At 36.9% G+C, this 13,561-nt stretch overlaps 1 protein-coding gene across 1 annotated transcript in view; it reads left to right on the top strand.

Annotated features, from left to right (window-relative positions):
• LOC126479258 (leukocyte tyrosine kinase receptor-like) overlaps positions 1 to 13,561 on the top strand; it is a 782,006-nt gene that overhangs the window by 515,514 nt on the left and 252,931 nt on the right. Inside the window, 1 exon segment of the mRNA XM_050103770.1 lies at positions 7,860 to 7,916. Coding sequence (XP_049959727.1) covers positions 7,860 to 7,916 — 57 coding nt within the window.

Below are 13,561 nucleotides of genomic sequence, written 5' to 3'. Positions count from 1 at the left end.
TGGGCTTTGAATTAGTAACAGCATCTAAATTTCTTGTATTGGCATAACTGAAAGAAAGCTTCATGAATCAGCCAATAAATGTAATGGTGCTAATAATATGAGCCATTACAATGTGTATAGTGAAACTCTTGACAAAACCATGCAGAAAGAAAAACATAATCTTGCAGGCAGAAATTGATAACTTAGTCAGAGTTTTGCAGATTTGTGAAGAAGAAAATGAGAAAAATTGCAATATGTAAGAATATATCAAAATAAATAATAAGTTAATTTGGTTACTGAACAAGAAGTAGTTGCTGATACATTCAACAAACATTTGTAATAAAAACAGAACAAATAATTCCGCAAGGCTCGAGAAATCAACCTGTGAGGTTTATAGAAGCCTGTGCACCTAGTAGATTGAAACATATCCTTTTGTCGACAGTAATTTTATTATAAATGACTGAATAATTAACTCTCTGAAAACTAAAATCTCTACTAGAGTTGGCAGCATTTGTAGTAAGTCAGTAACAAACTATTACTGCCATATAAGTGAAATCCTTTGTCACACTTCTAATGCTTCACTTGAACAAGGAATAATTCTGGAATATCTCAAGTATGCAGCTGTTAAAAAACTACTATACGCGAAAAAACAAGGCAGTAGCTGTTAACTATTGGCCAGTCTGACTGCTTACAAGTTTTTTTCAAAAATTTTTGGAAAACAAATGCATTTCAGAATTTCTCAGCGTGTTAGTGGAAATACACCATCAGAAAAAGTTTGTTTGGCTTTCAAAAACATGTTAATACAAGATGATACATTTGATTTTTACTGCCAATATTGAGGATTTTATTAATGAAAGTAAAAACAACCAGCTGAAATGTATGGAGATCTATAGAAACTTCTCTCTTCTCCTGACCTTCCCCACAACCCATATTCTCCAGTAAGCCTGTGTGCTGTACTTTCCCCATTAACCTAGACTGTCAAATGTTCATCCAGTTTTACATTTGTAACAATTTCTCTATTTATTCTAATATTTTCTCTGTTTCCTGATTATCAGCTTATGTTGTGGCCATACAAACCTGTACAGTGGTTGCTAGTGTTGGTTTAGTTTCGGTCCTCAAAAGAGTTATTTGATTAGTGTGTGACTCATTCTAACTCCTTCTGTTCTCTACCTTTCTGTTGATAATTATGCTAATGCCACCATTTGTTGATTCTGTTGTTATTATCATGTAATCATCTGCTTTCCATTTCACTTCATCAAGCCATACCGAGTCAAAGAGTACTCTGTTCATCTCTATTTTCAGAATCTCCAGCTTCCTGATAACTAGCAGCATTTCTTTTCTCATTTTTAGAATGCTAACTTTTTCTTCCTTTCCCAATAACCACCTCCTAGTTAGTCTCCATGTATAGGTCAGAACTGGAGACTAATTTACTTCTAGAAACTTTTACAATCATCCTGAGAGTATTTTAAAAGACTGTGTGCCTGTCACTGCATTTTATATGCCTTTAACACAGTGATCACAATTGCCTTCTGCATCCTCCTGCCTTCTTTCATTACTGATTCTTTCGTCTTGAGGCCATTGAGGCCAATCAGTGGCTGGGAATGAAACAGAGACACATGATCTTTGGATTAGTAGCCAAAGACACCAATCCCTACAACATGGTGGTTTTTCAATTAGCCAACCTTAATAACTTGCCTGATCATGACAAAGATTATACACATCTTAATCAACATTAAATGAATACTATCAACAAGGTAAGAGTGTACCCAGCGAGCGATCTAAACCATCTGCTTTTTAGCTTTCAGGCAAAAAGTCCTTCCTCAGAGGAGAAAAAACTCATACCATCACAACTCACACAATACCTGCTACTGTCCATGGCTGCTTGGGCCCGACTGACAGGATAGGGCTGCTAGGTGCAGATTCGGGCAGCTGTGCTGAGGGGAGGGGAGAGGAGAGACATAGAGAAGTGTAAAAGACTGATGTGTGTGGAATAGAAGGTGTGTGTAGTGCTGGAGTGGGAGCAGATAAGAGTATGGAGGACAGGGAAAGTGAATATTGAGGCAGGGGGGACTTATAAGAATGAAGGAAATGTAGGGATCTCTCACCAGCGCAGTTCAGAAAATTTGTTATTAGTAGGAAGGGAGATTCCATGGTGACTCACGTTACATTTTGAAGTCAATGCTTTATTATGTTGACTTGTTATCACTCTATAAACCCATATTTTCTTTTGTAAATCATCATTATAAATTGTGTTATTCAGACAAATATCTTGAAGCGTTATTTAAGCAGGGAAGAGCATTAAAGAACAAGAATGTGATTTATGTCATGAATCATGTTACAAATTTGGGACATCCTATTCTTAACGTACATTTTAGGTCAAAAGTGTCCTCAAACTATTAGGAGTATGGCTCTGGTATTTATCACAGAAAATGCTTATTAGGTTGGCATTCAAATGACAGAGTGATAGATTTTGAAAAATATTTGTACCATGTGAAATATTGTAATATATTTAAAAAGGCATGTGACTCAATGTTATGTGATTCATGTTACTTGCTACTTCTTGTTGGAAAAACTTTTTTCCTGCAAGCAGAGAAATGAATATATGACATTATGTGCCAAATAAGATAAACTTAACATTAACATTTCACTTTTCAAATGCTATGAAAAATTATAAGACCATGACATCTGGAAAAATGAATTGTAAATTAAATTAAAAGTCAGTTAAATGAAAATATCCTCTTGCATTGACAACATGAAGTGGATTAATTTTCTTTATAATTTCATCACATTTTATAGGCCATTTCAAATAGTGACCAGCACAGTCCCTTGCACTGATTAAGTAAGAATTTCCAAAAATTGCACATACTTCTCCAGCATTGAATTTACTGTCACATTCTACTTTGTACCAGGTTCCAATTTGCACACTTCCTATAGTCTTCACTATGATGATCTGCAGCAGTAAAATTCTTTGGAGACAGCGGATATGTTTGCAGTACTCCTCTCTTGTAGTGAAAGCAGTAAATGCATTTTATGTTTAGTACTGATGGTGCCGAAGAAAATATTTGTGCCAGATTAAGTTTCACATTGATTCACATATTCCTTGAATTTCATCAATAGACTCATGAAAAAGATGCATAGTTGTGGTACTTGCAGGTACCTGAGCAAAAGTTGATGCATCAGTTACTATGAATTTTCGCTTTTTTACTGCATTCCCAACTAGCCGTTGTGCAACTGCGCCAATTCCATCTGCAGCTCCTTTACCATGGGATGTAGTAAATAAGTTCCAGTATATTTCCACATTATGGAATGATGGAAATTGAGGCACAGCAGCAGTAATATATTTGTTTTTAAATTGTGAGATAGGTCCATCTGACCATATTGAAACTACTTTCACATCATCAGGTATAGTTGACAGACATAAGCAATTGCAGCACTTGAGCCATGGCTTTACCCAGAGCACTATGTCACTTATACTGTGACAAAATTGCTTTACTAGGTTGCTGATTTTGCATCTTCTGTTGCCTATATTTTCCAACTCTCTCCCTCTTTTTAACTCATATTTCTTCTAATAATAGACCTTGCTTACATTGACTCAACTGTGGAAACTTTTGTTTCTGTTTCTGCTGGCTTTTTTGAGGTTCTTCTATATGCTTCTTCTTAAATTCTTCATATTTTCCTTCTCTCTGTAATTTTTCTCCTTCTCTAACTCTGTCTTTCTGCAGCTGCTAAGGGCATCCTCTTCTTCTAATCTTAAAAGAATACAACTGCGAGTCAGATTTCATGACTCACATTAGGCATTTAATTTTCTGTTTTTATAATATTGGTTGAAACTGGGAAATTTTTAGTAGTGATATTGGTTACACATTCACACTAAGAAGTAAATTACTGAACTAGATAGAGTTCTCACTTGGTATAAAAACTTAATTATATGACAATGACTCATGATTCATGAAAGTTCATGCTGTTATATTACATTATTTACCCCAACCTATAATTTACCTATTTCCTTTTTATACTCTTTATACAATACATTGGGGTTTGTAACAATAAACTTTATATGGAATATCCCAGAAGGATCCAGATGGTGTAATCTGTGAATCAGTCATTGAAGTAAAGCGCATCGTGTTGGGCAGAATGGTCTATAGACAGTAGCATTTTTGTGAGTGTGTGTCATGCTTGTGTGAGTATGTCTGTTCTGCATCTGAAGAAACACTTTTTGTCTGAATGCTAAAATATTTAGCTGTCTTCTCATTATGCTTGTCTGTGACTCAGTGTCTCCTCTATGTGGTGAGTAGCAATCTGTTCTTTTCATGATGTGGTTGCTATTCCATTCTGAATTCTCCATTGTTTAAATCCAAGTTATGTAACATTTCTGTCTCAAATTTTTAGCATATCTTATGTTACATGTTTTATATATCTGTTGTGTCTCTTGTGCTATCTTTTTATGGCAACTGCTTCCATAACCTGGAAGCAGGTACTCACTTAAGGGAAATCAATCACTGCTTTTAATTATATTGTCTTCCTGCATGAAAACAAACTTTTCATGCACTAGCATAGTTTTTCCATTATTGAAGGAATGTCATGGTAAACAAAATCTTTTTATTATAAAATGTCTTACTGTACTTCATATCCATACTTTGTTAGTTCTCAAACTTACCATTCTAGAATGGTATTGTCTGGCTAGGAATTACATTATATATATTTACCTTTGACCCACTGTACTATGTTGGTTAGTTTTTCAGAGCTTTTCATGTGTGTTCCCCATGTTGGCTGTATAACAAGATTTTTTCTTACATTTGAAATATATTTTGAAGCAGTCTGTGTGTATGTTTTAGACTTATTGTTCAGGTGCTCTTCACTTTTTGATGCTGTAGAAAATCTGTGGGATTGAGCATAACACACTCAGATAAGAGAATAAAACTGTGGTACTGTATCACAAATAACACAGACAGCCATACAGAGATGTTATTATAAGTCAGATACAAAGAACAGATTTCTCTGTACATAGCAAAGATGAACTACCACACCAAAGAAAGCTAGTCAGTGTAATGTCGATGTGTGCACAATTGATATTGATTTGAAGTCCTCACAGAACCCTCTCCTTCAGTACAGAATACCATTGTGCAGGCTGACAGTCCCCATTCAACTTGTGTGTCATGACCAGCCGTGCTGTTGCGGGCATGGTTAAGCTGTTTCCGCATGCTCGATTTGTGGGGTGGTACCCTTACATCTCTAGGTTTTCACTCAGATATCGCTGGGCCCTAAGAAACTGGCCATTATGAGAGTGAGGGGTGTAATAGACGTCATTCTGTTGTGAGAGTGGTGCTGCAATATCAATGAGCTTGGGGGGGGGGATGTTGCTTGCAAAAGCTGTACTTCGGTGGAGCAGCATGTAGGGGTCTTTTGGAAGACAGGAGATTCCTGCATAGTATTGATTTTACACACAGTTCTGACGCTGAGAACTCGCATTTTTGGAGAACAAGTCATGAAAGACAGAGCATTGGTGATATTGGTAGAAGGAAGCAGTACACTGTCATTATTGTGACTGACCTGCATTGCTCAGAAGCTATGACTTGATGTTTGTGCATGAGACATTGTGAGAAACATTAAGATTTATCCCTTCCTATGACAGCCACTGATAACTCCAGCAGATTGGTACAGCTCTGAACATGTCAAATAGCATTCTTGCACTCTTGTTTCACATCCTCCATGGAGGAACCACTAAAGTTGTTTGCAGCTCCTGTGGTTTTTTCATTTCTAGTAAAGGTACCTGGATGTTGTGGGTTGGAACTGGTTGAAATTATGTGGGGCACATCATGTTTGTTTTCTTTTGGATCTTTTCTGTGTCAGTCAATGTTGTGTGTGAAACTTAGATTTCTTCAGACAAGGTTCTATGATTGACCTTGCTGTCTTCATATTTTTTGTTCATATAAGCCAGGTTTGCAAGGAACAGTAAACATCCCATAACCCGTTTGCTGCTCTAGTGCTAGAAACCACAGAGTGTGGGTGTGAATGCGTGGGCAGTTCGCCTGCAACTGCATCTCCACTGTTGATTTGGCAAAGTTTGCCGTCCTCAAGCTCCAGTGAAAGGTGAAAACGCAAAAAACCCACACTTAGCAATGACTCATTAACCTCATCAAAAGTAAATTTTAAATTGAAGATTGTACATAGACCCAAATCCACAGTGCAAATAGTTGTGTCATACAGTTTGATGGACATATCGTAAGCTGCTCATAGCTATTGGAGAAATTGTGGAATTTGTGATCAAGTTGCTGTCTTTGGGATTGTGTGCACCTGCGAGCCTGTGTCAACAAGAAACTAGTTACTTGTATTTTTGTCAAGAACATATAATCTGGAACTGTTCTTGGAGATACGAGCAAAACTAGTTTGGCTCGCTTGTCTGGTATGTAGGTGCGCTTGGAATGTGTCACATATGGAGCTTCAGTGCGAGCAACGTGAAGAGCCATTGCAAGTGTGGCTCTTGAAACGTATGTGGAATCAGCACCAAAGTGCCCATTGTCAGTTGTAGTCAGAACTCTGATCCTTTTAGGCTGTGAGATGACCTGCCACAAACAGCCTATGACTGGGATTCCCATTAGCCCCCAATGTGTACCTGCTGTGACACTGTAGTGTCTCTTGTTACACTCTCAGCTGTCTTTGGTTGCTTGTTGCCAAGTTTGAGAGGTTACTGACTGCCATTACTGTAATCTATAGTAATGGCACTGTTGTGAGAGTGGAAGTATCTGATCAGCCATAAGTGATAAGTTCTCTTCTATATCACCTTCATGAGAAATCATGGAAACTTCTAAGCATGCAGGCAATTTACTTAACCATCTAATCACAGTGTGTTCACCAATGTAAGTGGGGTATCAGTTAACTCATGTAGGTGCCTACAGAGCTTGAAGGTCATTCTGCCATCCACGTTTGCAGAATTAATCATCCACTTTATCTGTTGTTTAGATGACGTAAACCTGCATTGTAGTAAGGCAGCCTTTGCTGCAACAAATTTTTCAATTACTAGAGGTTATTGAATCATGTCACTGATTAGAAATGCATAGTCCCCAACACTGTTTAATGAGATGGGATACTACAATGTGTTAGTTACACTATCATGGCTAGCCAGAATACTCTCTACCATAGCAAACCGTGTCTCTGGATGTTCTGGATGAAATGGAGATAACTTCGGTGGCGTACATTGTGGTGGCAAAACATCATGGAAAACATTTTCATTTGTGCTAGGTTATGTGATCCAAAGGTGCTGGCATATAGAACCCTATTGATCATGCATGGCACAGGAGAAAAACTGAAACTCTTCTCATGTAACACAGCCAGCTGGGCTCCACATGGAGGGAGAAAGATTCGACTGCGTTGTTCCTGGTGCAAAAATATGAAGAACTGGATGTGGGGCATTGCCGTGATGCTGCGAAATGAAACAAAAACCAGTATCAGTCACATGAATATTGTCTTGTTGTCACTTATCCTACTCAATAATGTCTGTGATGTGATGAGTTTAACAGGTTGTGCCTCACTATGTCAGTACTGTTACTTCACACGGTTGGCAACATGTACAGGAGGTGAAACTTATTCACTTTTAGATTTCCCTAGGTATGTTGTCTGTTCTGTATCATTCACTGCAAGCTGAGGTTCGTTAAGAATATCGTCTTCTTGATAAAATGAACCAAGCAACCTTTGTTCAGTGGAACATTCGATTGTTCTTGTGGAGCTCTGTGTTTTTGATGTAATTGAAAAATCAGCACTCTTTTCAAGAGATGCAAGCAACACTGCAAACATTTTATTTCCTGAAGTGAAGAATCTTGTTCATGTAGTTATGTTCATTAATTTTGTTCCACAACTACTTACAATTTTTATTTTGTCTGCAGGTGTTCCTCAAAATGAAACTGGCAACTACAGATACAACATATCATACTGGGAAGCAAGTGAGTATCAATACAGTCCTTTTTGTACTTCACAGTTTCAGAAACTGGTGAAGTCATTATTACTCATAGTGACAATTTGACAGAAAGTGATTTGCAATTGTGTGTGTGTACGTTATCCTTGGTAAAAAGGGAGAGAAAAGTACCTCATCAGTAAGATAATGGTTAAATCAACTCTTAAGCTCAGGCTGAAGAGATGGCATGATATGGAAGGGTTCAAAAATGAACTTTGAATAGAAATATATAAGGTAGTCTTTATGGTGCCAATTTTTTTATGGCACAGGACGAAAATTAAACTTCATAGAATAGGAAGACAGGAGCAATACTGTAATATTTCAAGCGCATTATAGGATTTGTAAGTAATAGTAGCGGGAAGAAAAAAGTGGATTTTGACAGTAATTGGAAACTTATGAAATTTTAAACAAAAAGTAACTAATTTTATGTGTAATAGAAAGCAACAGTGTTATGTCACAGTACAGAACAGATGCCGGCAAATTGCTGGAGAGCACAAAATTATGAAAAATAAGAACTACAAGACAGATTCAGTACTGTATTCACAGAATACTGATTAAAAACATGTGAAAGAAAACCGTCAATGGAGAGACATCCTATTAACAGTAACACAAGAAGGAGTAACTGAGTTAACAACACAGGTCATTGTGGGTAGTGAACATTCCTCTCAAAATGCCTAAGGATCAACCTATGCTGACAGCTTTCACTTCTCATGTTGAATTTAACTTGAACTATTACAGGCAGGTATTTATTTTATTTTTGTTTTTTGATTATTGTTAGTCATCAAACTTTTGATCATTTGATGCTGATACTCATTTAACTTCTGTTCAATACTGTGATCCAGACATTCATTTTCAGGACGTTATTTCTCAATCCCATATAAGTATTTGAAACCAGGACTCATTTGAAACTTTATTTACATCTACTGTACTACTTCTGGCATCTTCCTTTCTTTGGACACCATGTGTAGTCTTCTTTTGTAAGTAGAATAATTCTATTGCCATTTTTACTACTGTGTCATTTTAAAATATGGTGGTAAGTAAGTTGCTATACTCCTTTCTGCTGCTAAGTGTCACAGTTACCCTAGCTTTGTTTGCCCATATTTTGTCCAAAATATGCTATTCTTTCCATTAAACAAGTATTTTATGTTATTATCAGAAGGACTATATTATCTACTTATCTTAGCGTTGATATCTGTCCCCCTTGTCATATTATTCATTTGCTGCTATTATCTTTCACTTTCTTTTTTGTTACTAATTACAAAGTACACATCAGTGATGATATGTTGCAACCCTGCTTTACACCCATCTCATGGACTTACCATTCTGATTTATTCACTTTTATTAATCCACTTGGCTTTCGTAAATGTTGCAGATTACTTGTCCTTCTGTAGTTAGCTCCACTGTTCTTATTATTGTAAACACCATATTCCACTTTACACTGTTGATGGCTTTGTCTAGTTCCATGAATGGTTCTTGTTATTATTATTATTATTATTATTTCATCCTGTATGTTGCAGAGCACAAAGACAGAACTGCTTCCCAAATAACGTTTTGCTTTCTGAAAACAAACTCATCTGTGTCCAGTATCTACATTATTGTTCATAAAAAACGGAATACCTTGAATGACTAGAGGTAGGATGTTTATATTCATGGGCCATGTACATTAGTATGTTCTTCAGAAATGATTAGCATTTCAGTCACCTTGGTGCAATACATGTCCTGTTGCGTAGTAGTCACGGGGTCAACGATGGGCCCTGATACCTTGTTCCATGCGTGATGGCATCGATGCATATAAGGCACAAATGGCATCCTGTGGTATAGCCACCCAAGCTGCATTCACCTGGTTCCATAATTCATCTTTGGTGGTTGGCGTTAGGTGAAAGCTCTGCACCTGTCATTTCGCCATATCCCACACATTTTTGACTGGTGACAAGTCTGGTGGTCTGGGAGGTAGGGCAAAAGGCTGATATCCTGTGACACCAAGATAACACTTGTTTGTGCAGCAACATGTGGTCATTCATTGTCTTGCTGAGAAATGACATGTGGGGTGTTGTGCAAAAAGGGCATGGCCACAGGTCGTAGGGTGTCTTTCATGTAGGTCGTATTGTTAAAAGTGCCATGGACATGCATCGGGTGTGATTTGTGGTTATACCCAATAGCAGTTCACACCATAAGACCTTGATTTGATACTGTGTCTCTTGTGTGAATGCAGTCACAGTGATGCCACTTCCCCTGTCTGTGGCATTTCAAAATGTGGCCATCATTTTCAAATAAACAGAATTTGGTTTCATCCAAACACACTAGCTAATGCCATTCCTACCCCAGCAATGTTTTTCCAGTCACCATTGACATCTACTACATTTCTGCATATTGACCAAAGGTGTACAATGTGTTCCACTGTTCCACTGTTGCAACCAGAGCTGAGGAGGATGCAGATCTGTTCTGCAATGCCATTCGTGTGAGGGGTCGATCTTCTTTCGGAGTGCTCTGGGTGGTGCGACCTGAGCCATCTTGTTGTGTTCTACAGCCTTCCATAAACCATTTGACACACACCCGTTGTACTACCAAAACACTTTGTCCCACACAAGCAGCTATTTCCCAGATGGATGCATCACATTCTCTCATGCCAATAATGCACTCTCTTTCAAATTCACTGATCTGATGATACAGTTCACACATATGTCTGAGAGACATCCAACACATCTGCTCAAGTCACACTGGTCCATTACCTTCAGTTTGTTGTGACAATGAGAGCTGCAGGCACATTTTAGTCGTAGGTGGTGTCACGTCACAGGATCGATGTTGAACCTTAACCTGCGGGCCAACATGATTCAGATGCTAATCATTTTTGTGGAACATAATAATGTACACATTCTGTGAATATGGACATTCTATCTCTAATTGTTCAAGATGATCTTTTTTTTGTGAATGTTGGTGTATTGTACTTATAGTTCTTTTGTATATTATCACTGTGAGCTGTTTCCAAGGGTCACATGTCAGACTGACTGAACAATACTTTTCATACTTTGTTTGTTGTGCCTTCTGTGATATTGTGATGATAAAGTGTTTCTAGAAATTTCGTGATAAGTCACCCATTTCATAGATTTTTGTCATCCTGTTACCCTGACAGATTTCTGTAACTTATAACCTGTGTGCCATTATATTCTTGTTCTCAGTCTCCTATGTGCCTTTTACCTTCTTATCCTAAAGAGAGATGTGGTGTCTTACATGAGGGTTCCAATAGATAACCATTTATTTTTATTGACAGCAATCTCCTCTACAAACAAATTTCACATTCATTCACACATCATGTGCTATCAGCCCTGATATGAAGGAGAGAGCCTTCAGGGATGTAGCATGACTCAAGTTTTATGTTGACAGGCAGAAGCAGCCATTGCTGGCTACTTCTGTACCATATAGTAACAACAAATTATGACTAGTGTACATTATGTATATGAAAAAAAACAGCCACTGCTCATCTTTTTAGCTACTTAGCTACTGTACTTACCTAATATTTCAAACTAAGCATTTTAACTTTAATTATTAGCTGCATACCACTAAGCCCCGATTCTTTAAAGAACTTATAAAACAGGTTCAAAATCTGATTATTTCACAGATGAGTTAAATGTCAAATGTTTGATGTTAAGCATTTAAAAAAGAAAAAGTTTGGAAAATGTTCAAAATTATATTTCAAGTGCATTGGTAGTTCCTAAGTGCTCTCATTATCAAATGCTGAATGAGTATAGTCTGGGTAATTCATGCTGGGTTTTAAGTAGAAGCTAGTTTTTCATATATCTCACTGCTTATGATGTCATATCCCTTGCACTATATGTTCTACAGTGATATAATTTTGCGGGTACATTCAGTAGTATATGTGGACACTGCCTACAAAATATATTGAAAATAAAGTCAGTAGTAAAGAAATAATAATGCTGAAGTTGTACTGCATGAACAGTGAAAATGTGGTAAGCAATGAACTTCTTTCCTTTCATCATTTTGTTGGGTGGGAGTTTGAAAGTATACATAAAGTTTGTTGGAATCTGCTAAATGCCCTCTTTCTCAAATACTGGTTGGAAATAGTGTTGTTATCTGTGCACCTTTAGCTAGACTGCCTCAAGACATATACTCAGTTTCTAACTGTACTACTTGTTTCACTGCATTAAACCTTTAATACAAGATTATTGGTCTTAATAAGCAGATTATGAGAGCATGTTAAATTCTTAAATTCAATCAGTAATTATGTCAATCAGATGTGGTGTGGATCCAAAACACTCAAGCAGTACTCACCTATATGTGGTCTCCTTTATGAATGTTCAACTCTTCCCCAAAATTCTCGCAGTAAATCAAAGTTGACTATTTGCCTTTCGTACCAAATCCTCATGTGCTCGTTCCATTTCATATTGCCCCTGGAAGCCATTAGACAGATGACATGCAACTGAGATCGAGTTATGTAGTTAGTCATTAATTAATGTAGATATACTGCCAAAATCAGGATCTGCCTAGTACTGGTATTATAGTAGGAAAGTTCTGATAATCCAAAACAGTCCTCCAAAATAGTGTGTTCAATTAATTATTTAACAATTGATAATTTTAAGGAAAGCTTGCAACAGTTAGACTGGGATGAGGTGTACAAGTAACCTGATGCTAATTTAAAATTTAACCTTTTTGTGCTACCTTTGTGAGTATATTTGAAAACAGTTTCTTTAAAAAGACAGTGACATATAGTTCTGAGAAACCATCTAAAAAGCCATGGCTTACTAACGGGATAAAAAGATCTTGTAAACAGAAAGTGGAAATGTATCTTATAGCTAGAAGGAGCAATGATCAAAAAACGGTGAAACATTATAAAAACTACTGCACTGTATAAAGAAAAGTTATTAAAATGTCCAGAAATATGAGCATTATATCTGAAATTAGCCCATCTGATAAAATTAAAACACTTTGGAATATTTTTAAAAGGGAAACAGGGCAACCGAGAGCACAGGAAGACTGTATTCCTATCACACTCAGTGAAAAGTTTGTTAATAAATGGTCAGAAGTAGAAAACATTTTTAATGATCATTTTTTAAGTGTTGTAGAGAAAATAGGATCCAACTATTCGTTATAAAATGCAAGGCAGTATATGGAAGAGGCAATACCTATGCAATTTGATAAAATTGAAATTCAACCCAGCTCTCCTACTGAAATTACAAAAATAATAAATTCACTCAAACACAAAAGCCAACATGAAATTGATTGTCTTTCCAACAGAGTTGTACAAGCTAGTTCCCAACAGATAAGTAGGATTCTCGGTCATATATGTAGTAGCTCACTGAATCAGGGCATTTTTCCAGATGGACTTAAGTACATTATTGTTTAACAATTGCATAAAAAGGGGCATAGGTCTGATGCTAACAACTACTGCCCAGTCTCACTTCTGACAGCTTTATCCAAAATTCTTGAAAAAGTAATGCATTCAAGAGTAGCATCACATATTTGTAAAAATGAAGAACTAACAAAATGTCTGTTTGGTTTTCAGAAATGCTTTTGAACAGAAAATACTGTAAATGCTTTCACTGATCAAATGTTAAATGCTTTGAGTAACTGAGTGTCACCCATTGGGATAGTTTGTGATCTCTCAAAAGGCTTTTCACT

This window comes from Schistocerca serialis, chromosome 1, assembly GCF_023864345.2.
Source record: "Schistocerca serialis cubense isolate TAMUIC-IGC-003099 chromosome 1, iqSchSeri2.2, whole genome shotgun sequence".
Lineage (NCBI taxonomy): Eukaryota > Metazoa > Arthropoda > Insecta > Orthoptera > Acrididae > Schistocerca > Schistocerca serialis.
Note: the sequence above shows the minus strand (reverse complement) of the source record. Positions and strands in the feature narration are given on the sequence as shown.